The sequence below is a fragment of the Pteronotus mesoamericanus genome, unplaced genomic scaffold (assembly GCF_021234165.1).
Source record: "Pteronotus mesoamericanus isolate MK-2021 breed Mesoamerican mustached bat unplaced genomic scaffold, CSHL_Meso_final contig_214, whole genome shotgun sequence".
Lineage (NCBI taxonomy): Eukaryota > Metazoa > Chordata > Mammalia > Chiroptera > Mormoopidae > Pteronotus > Pteronotus mesoamericanus.
This window is the reverse complement of record NW_026555089.1, coordinates 4,248,781-4,257,151: the sequence shown is the minus strand read 5'-3', so window position 1 is coordinate 4,257,151 and position 8,371 is coordinate 4,248,781. Positions and strand designations below refer to the sequence as shown.

General features: G+C 52.0%; 1 protein-coding gene across 1 annotated transcript; it reads right to left on the bottom strand.

Annotated features, from left to right (window-relative positions):
- Positions 1–5,197: 5,197 nt before the first annotated feature.
- Positions 5,198–8,371, bottom strand: MRPL11 (mitochondrial ribosomal protein L11). Its single transcript, XM_054570569.1, has 5 exons — positions 8,002–8,371; positions 7,560–7,655; positions 6,775–6,868; positions 6,525–6,684; positions 5,198–5,452 (listed from the first exon to the last, which is right to left on the bottom strand). The coding sequence occupies exons 1-5, from the start codon at positions 8,122–8,124 to the stop codon at positions 5,347–5,349; spliced, it is 579 nt and encodes a 192-aa protein (XP_054426544.1). The 5' UTR covers positions 8,125–8,371; the 3' UTR covers positions 5,198–5,346.

Below are 8,371 nucleotides of genomic sequence, written 5' to 3'. Positions count from 1 at the left end.
ATAAGTCTGTGACTTAACGTCGTCAAGTATGGCATATTGTCATCAAGACGTGGAGCTGCTCTCCACCCCCCCGGGACTGTTGGGGGGATTCTAGGGGCTGGAGGGGGATGTATCTGATTCCCCAGGCCCTGCAGGATTGGGTGAGGGGAGGTGGGAGGGCAAGGGAGGGGAGCTTCTTTTTAAAATTAGAGACTTCCAGCGATCCCAGTTTCCATTTCAATCTGTATTCACTCGTAGTGAGTTTCCTTGAATGGGATTTCAAGCGGAGAACGGGGGAGTCTCACTTCCCCCCGCGCTGCCCCATGGGCCTGGGCCAGTTCTCCACTCCTGGGGGCCAAGCCACCCCTGGGCCCTGGTGGGGGAAAGGCTGCGCCCACTGGGGCCAGCCTGTGCCCTGAGGGGCTCCTGACACCCACGTAGAATTCTCTACACACCAGTAACGGGATTTCAATTCCGATGGACTCTGCCGCCCTGGCGGCCCTTCTTGTGACTTTTGCGCCCCACGCCTGGGGTGGGGGGCGTGAAGAGATGCTACGTTCCTTTCCGATGGAGGAAGGCAGACCTGCCGCTGTCACACATGTGCTTGCACGAGTGCGTGTACCTGGTGCGGGACTCACCCGGCTGCCAGACCACCTGGGCCTGCCCAGGTGGCCACCTCATGGTGCTGCGGTGACTTTGTAGCCAACTTTATAATAAAGTCCAGTTTGCCTTTTTGGTACCCCTGGTGTCATGCTGTGAAAAGGGAAGAGCGGGGGCCTGAGAAGGTTGTGAGGCCCAGGTGGGAGCCTGGGGGTCAGGAAGTCGATCTGGACCTGCCCACAGCCTGGCATTTCTTTATTCGCTCATCGGTCATTCCTTCGTTCACACGGCATCTGAGTGGACGGTGTGTCGTCCACTCTGTGCTGGAAGCTGAGAGTTTGGAGCTGAAACAGGCGCTGCAGCTGGCCTTCAGGATGCTGTGGCATCTCATGCTGAAGGGTGTTGGGGTCCCCGCTGTGACCAGGCCTGAGGGGCTCACACTGGGGGACAGGCAGAAGGGCCAGGGGATGGGCAGCAGATGCAGCGTGGTGCTTTCCTGGTATGGGTTTGAGGTCTCAGGACACGAGCTTCTTCCTTCAGCCTGGTCCTGCAGGGAGACAGCTTCCCTGTGTAGCCAGCTCATTGGAAATGATAACCACCCTACACTGGCCTTCCAGCTGACACTCTTCCGTCCTGTATTCACCGCAATGAAGCCTCTGAACAGGCACATTAGTGCCATTTCACTAATGAAGAAACTGAGGGTCACAGGTAAAAAGCGGCTTCCCCCACAGCTGGCGAGAGGCATGAATGGGACCATACCCATGGCATCTGCGTCCAAGCCCCAGGCTGGCTCCTCTGCCCCCAAGTCGTCCCACCCCAGATGCCCAAGAAGGGCAGGCTGGGGCTGGGGCGGGGGGCCACTCCCCCTCCCGATCTGCGTGCTAGAGCAGATTGCCAACTTCTGAGCAAAATGTAACTTAGTGAGTCAAGAGAAAACGTTTCAAAAAATACTGCTTTCCTCCAAGCTTGAGGGTCCAACAGCCACAGGGCGTGGGGGGAGGGGATGAAAATTAGGAGGCAACAAGACCTGGATTCAAATCCACCAATTATTTGCTGAGTGGGACCTGAGCCACAATTTCTTCTCAGGTAAATGGGGGCTGGAAAAAGTGGCACTTGCCTCCCAAAGATGCTGCTCAACTAATGGGGTCCCCTTATAAGATGAGGAGCATAAAATAGGCTTGAGTTATTAAAATGAGTCAGAAGGCACCCCGGCTGGTATGGCACAGTTGGTTGGAGCATTGTCTCATGAACCACTGAGGAGCCACCAGTTCGATCCCCAGTCAGGGCACATGCCTGTGTTGCAGGTTCGTTTGGTCTCAATCGGGGCGTGTCGAGAGGCAACTGATAGGTGTTGCTCTCCCTCTCTCTCTCTCCTCCTTCCCTCTCTCTAAAATCAATAAGCGTGTCCTCAGGTGAGGGTAAAAAAAATGAATTAGAAGGCAATGGCGACCACAAAGCCTCAGAGGGTGTCTTTCTCGAGGGGAGGAAGGAAACTCTAGGCCCCAGTCTCTCCTGCAGTGGAATACAGGGGCTGGCATCCGAGAGCTGGAAGTGCAACACAAACTCCCTTAAGGTTTTAATGGTCTCCCGGCTCCCAACCCCCCAGCTCTGGGGCCGTGCCCTCCAGAGGGTCCCATGGGAAGGGAGACATTCCAGGGAACTGTCCCCCTCTGCCACCTGGGGTGGAGCCTTGGGTGAAACAGGGAGGTGAAGCCTGTACTCCTGTGCATCTATCCTCCAACTTGGGGCAAAGAGCTGGACTGTGAGCACCAGAAGGACACTGTCTTAGCCCCGCGCCGGCCCCCAGCGCAGGCTGGGCGCACAGCAGCACGGTAGAAATGATCTATCGAGAGGGCCATTTCTGAAGATCAGCCCAAGGATCTGCATCGAAAGTCACCGATCCATACCACAAAAATTGTTTCTAAGTTCCTCAGAGGGCAAAGGGTTGTAACTCTCAGCTTTGAATCTTAAATGACTGTAAGCTCAAGACGCACGTTGGAGTCCCATCTAAAGGCCTCCCTGATGATTATCACAAACAAGGGAAGTCTGGGAAGCTGTAACAGCTGATAGGAACCCAAGGAAAGGGGACAATGAAATACAATGATATTCTGGATGGGGCCCAGGACAAGAAAAACGCTATCAGGTAAAAACTAAATAAATCTGAATAAAGTATGGGCTTCAGTCAATAACAATATACCAATATTGACTCATTAATTTTGACAAATGTGCCATAGAAGTGTAAGAGGTTAGTTACTAGGGGTAATAATAGGTATGAATATTTGGGACCTCTGTACTACTTTATCTGTAGATCTAAATCTATTCTGAAATTAAAAGTTTCTTTAAAGAGTAAAACTAAATGAATTAAAGAAATAAGAAAATGTGAGTAAGAAGCACCTCGCTGGCGATTGGCGGTGGTGGGCGATAGGAGAGATAGGAGAGAGCGTGTGTCTTGCTCAGGAGGCACAGCGACTTCAGAAACAGAACCCGGCAGCCAAGTTCGGTGGAGAGAAAAAATTAGGAGAGCCAATGGCGCCACCTGCCGGACAGAGAAAGTATCTGCTCCCGCTCCTCACGGGCAAGGTCCCTGCGGCTCTGCACGTCACATCTCAGAGGCTGGGGATAAGGACTTGGCCCGCGGCCCTGAGTCGCTGCAGAAGCCAGCGGGGGACTCGCAGCCAGTTCTCCTCCTACGGATACCAGACTCTGCCCTGGGAGCAGAATGGAGGGAAAAGGGCTCAAGGTTTTGGGGCATAAAGATTGAGCTCAAGTGCTGATTCCGCAGCCTCATTTTTTCATGTGATAAATATTTACAATAGCTACATGTCCCCAAAGCTGTTCTGGGTGTTGGGGATGCAGCAGTGAACAGACAGATGAGGTCCCTGAGCTCACAGAGCCTGTATTCCAGCCGTGGGGGACATAAAGTAAATAAACAGTCGGCAAAGGGTGCACAGTATGCCAGTAAGGGAAAGAACCGGTTATCAGAAGGCAGGAGCTGTGTCTACCACAGTTATTCTGTGTCCTCAGTAGTAGGAGCCCTGAGCCCAGGGTATGTGTGTGTTATATGTGAATATGTGTATATATACACATATATAAACATGCACACACATATACACACATTTACAAATATATTCATATATAGGGTCCAGACCTGCTTGAGTGTAGTTGGTAAGGTAATAAATATGGGTGTAATAACTTTTAGTTTTAATTTGAACATTTCACCTAAAATGTTATATGATATGCTTGAGTGTGATATTGTTATTTTACAGAATTATATGCTAATGATTTTGTAATAAAAAACGGTTGTAATTTGTGCTGGACCCTGTATTTATACATATGTATACTCATCTTATTCTTTTTTCCCCTCACATACAGTCATTGATTTTAGAGAGGGGAAGGGAGAGAGAAAAACATCCATCAGCTGCCTCATGTACATGCCCCAAATGGGGATCGAACCTCCAACCTAGGCTTGTGCCCTGACCTGGAATTGAACCCCCCACCTTTCAATGTATGCAATGATGCTCCAACCACTGAGCCACACCGGCCAGAGCTCTCTCTATATTTTTTCAATGCAAACAAAATCCATAACAGTTGAGGGCTTGGTTAAATAATTATCTTCCACCTATAGGCAGAATACTAAACAGTCATCCAAAATTGCTTAAGGAAGGTAGTTAATAATGAACGATGTTCTAAATAATTGCCAAGTTAAATGTAAAACTAAAATACAACAGTATCTAGAGCATGACACCACTTTTTGGTTTTCTTTTTCAAAGCATTATATATGAATACACATACAAAGAAACAGAGTAGAAAAAAATATGCACCAAAATATTGGCAGGGGTCTCATCTGGTGGTGGGATTACCGAGCCTTGAGTTGATTTTCTTGTGTTGTCTTGTTTTCCAAATCTCAGTGCAAAACAAAGTGCCAGCATGTAACAGATGCTTGGTCAACGGGAATCCATTCTGCCCCGACCCCTCCTCTCTTCTCTGCAAGGACCTGAGTGCTGGCTCTTCTGGTTGATGGGAAGGACAAAGGGCCAGGGGCTTCCTCAGACCTGCCCCTGCCTTGGACAGGTACCACTGAAGCACTGTGTCTTCCCACAGGTCGGTAGCCACGAACCCCGCAATCGTTCACGTCCAGTTAACACCTGTTCGAGTCAGGATCAGCTTAGCAGAGGGACCTGAAGTAGCCCCTGGGATCTGGGGTACTCTGTGCAGTAACACTGTGGGGACTGTGACCTTAAGTTCCCACAGGGGTCTAGTTCTGTTGAACTGGCAAGTCCCCAAGAGAGAAGGAATATTTCTGATAGTGGCACGTGCAACATCTGCTGCTTCTGCACACAGGAGCCCCAGCACTCGCAGCCCCCACCTACGCCGCCTCTTTCCTCATCCCAGCGGTGGGGGAACACCCAGGATTTCGAATCGGAAGGCTGGGCTTCTACTCCGACCTCTGCCACTTCCAGCCTGGGCCAGCTGCTCTGCTCGGCTGAGCCTCGGCTCACATGTGACAGGCAGCACGAAGAGCCCCTCTCCGCGGGGCCGCTAACGTCTGCCCATGGTGCCTACCGTCAGCACCCGTCCCTTTCCCCCGGGGACCCAAGACAGAAGTCAAGAGTGGGTGGCAAAAGATGTTTATTTAGGCTTGACCCTTTGATAACATCCATATGTATAAAAATATATAATCTAAAGTCATGGCAATAATAACCAGCCTTCCCAGCGGCCTCCTTCCCAGCTGCTCCCTCCCAAACCCTGGAGTGTGCGGGGCAGGGGTCACTTCTTGGCAGCTTCTGCCTGAGCTGCTAAATCTGCCTCTTTCTGAGCAGCCAAGAACGCGGCCCGCTCCTTCTGGAAAGCTGCCAGCTCTTCTGAACTGAGGCTGCAGGTACAGAAAAAGAGATGGTGAGGGAGTGGCCCATGGCCGTGTCTCAGAACGCTTGCCCCCTCCTGGACTGCCCGTACCTTTGCTCATCTGTCACCCCCACCAGGAATGGCACCCCAGCCTCACCGCCTCTGCCGTCGGTTCTCTTCTTAAAACCCTACTGGCCCTGGGAAGCCCCAGCTACACCCCAGTCCAGATTAACTGGGCCTCTGCTCTGTGCCCCACGACACTTTGTACAACAAAGTCTTCGGGCATGTGTGTCTATCCCCTGAACGGGAATCCTATTTGCTCGTCTCTGCACTCCCAGGAAAAGTAGAGACTGGAGAAGAGTAAAGCCCACACCTGTTCCACGCTTAACCCCGCTGCCCTTGGGAAACAACAGGCAGCCTTGACATCACAGCAAGAGGCCAGCAAAGCGGTGAGTGCTGCCCTGCTGGTGTCAGGCTTAGACGCCCTCTCACCCAACATCTCAGTCCAAGGAGACAATTCCTGAAGTCACCCGAAGCCCCACGGTGGGGGCCCCTGTGGGCCTCGCCTCCCTCACACTATTTTCTGCTCTGCCTCTAGTACCATGTTACACACCAGATTACACTGAACTTCTTTGCTTCCATCTTTCCACTTCCCACTTACTGCAACACTTGTCCCCAGTCCCTGACTTCCTTATCCAAGTCTCTGTCACCTCTCATATAAAGTCCTCATTGATGTACCAGGCAAAATCAGTTTTCCACTTTGTTCTCAAGACACCTGCAGCCCCTGTTATCAACACTGCCCACCTGGCAGCCTAATGCTCCATTTATGGATCCGCCTCCATCTCTCGACTGGGAGCGCCATAGGAGTGGAGCCAAGCATGGTTATCAAGTTCCTGGTTTCACCTAATGCCCGGAACAACATCTAACACGTAGTAGGTACTTAATTTACTCCAAATGAATGAATGGGGCTCCCCACTCCCAAGAATCTAAGGTCTTTTGACTCAGAAGCTAACTCTCCCACTGATGGGCTCTCCGAGCTTTGCCCCAAAGTCAAGAACTGCCCAGACCCACCCCACAGTGGGCCTCCCCAGGACACTCACTCCTTCACCACACGAATGCCCAGGGAACGGGCAGAGCCAATGATGGAGCGGACAACAGAGGATAGGGGCACGTCCTGCAGGGCAAAGGCTTCATCCTGGGCCTTCACACGAGCAATCTCATACACGTGCTTCAGGGTCACCAGGCCGGCCACCTCCTTCCCTGGAGGAAGGAAGAAACAAGTAGCCCTTCAGGTATCACCGCTCCATCCCTGAGTCCCCAAGAATTCCAGGTGCCTACCCTGACCCTTACCTGTCTGCCGGGCCCCTTTCTCAATCCCAGCTGCTGCCTTTAGGAAGTAGGAAACAGTGGGTTGTCCGATCTTGATTTCAAACGTCCTGTCAGGCTTAATGGGAAAAATAATGAGCATATCTCTACCGGCCTCTCCCAAACCCTGCTGCCCCAACCTAGGGAACTTGTAACTTCCGGTCTCCCCTTCCCTTGAGTCACCTTCTGGTGGTGTCCCTCCAACAAACCACAAAACCACAGGAAAAATAAATCTTCAGTCAACAGCCCTGTCACCTCTATTCCAGGCCCAGCTGTGCTCAAGAAGCCCCAGTGAAATGAAGGGGCAGAGGGAAGACCTGCGATATGGCAGGGCAGGTTCAGAAAAAAAAGTCCAGTCTCTGCTGAGTAAATGAGGAAAGTGGGTCCCAGTAACAGGAAGAGACTTGCCCCAAGTTAGGAACTGGGTAGCAACGCCAAGCAACCAGCCCCAGGACTCGGAGAGCACGGGGGGATGAAAAGAAACAGGGATGAGTCCCGACTCTGCCCTGGCCGGTGTGGCTGAGTGGACTGAGTGCAGGCTTGTGAACCAAAAGGTCGCCGGTTCATTCCCAGTCGGGGCACATGCCTGGGTTGTGGGCCAGGTCCCCAGTAGGGGCGTGCGAGAGGCAACCAATCGATATTCCTCTCGCACATCGATGTCTCTCTTCCCGTCTTTCTCCTTCTCCTCTCTCTAAACATAAATAGATAAATAAAATCTTTAAAAAATCTTTTTTAAAATGTTAAGAAAAAAAAGAGTCCCGGCTCTGCACCTTCACAAAGATCTTAGTAGGCAAAGGGACGCCTTCTTTGATGTCCTTTGTCTTCTCATTGAACTCCTTGCAGAACTGGTTGATGGAAACGCCTCGCTGTGACAGAAGCACCGGGGTTAGTATAGGGAGGAAGGGACGGCTTCCTACCACCCAGACAAGCTTCTCTATGTTTCCAATTCCTTTCCTCCGCCCAGATATAACTACCACTTTACATGCCAAATGGTTTGTATGCATCCTCCCTCTCTGTCCTTACAACAATCCCGAGGAAGGACTGAGGAAGCTGAGCCTCCGAGAGACTATGTAACTAACATAAAGACATTAGTCGTGTGGGGAGCTTTGAACCGAGGCCTCCCTGGCTCCCGAGCCCGCACCCTCCACCCGAATCCTAGCTCCACAACCCCGACCCGGCAACTCCCATGCCGGGTTCCAGCCGCGGCTGCACCTGACCCAGGACGGGGCCGAGTGGGGGCCCAGGCATGGCCTGGCCCGCCCGCACGATGGCCCGGATCACGCCGCCGGCCTCGATCTTCCTGACGGCCCGAGTGGTCCGGCTTATCTTCGACATGATGCGTGGTTCACGATCTTACTTCACCTCAGGTCAACAGCAAGGGAGACGGCTCCAGGCGCCGCCACTTGGGTTAGAGGTCAAGGGTCCTCTTAGGGCAGGTGAAGCCAACAAAGAGCAGACTTGTTTCGGTCCTTTCGCTTTCCAACTAGTAAGACTGGGAGCAGGATGATATAAAGAAAAAAAAACCTTTCACTTTGCCATCTGAAGATAAAGGAAGAACCGGAATGGCTCCGGTACACGCGTT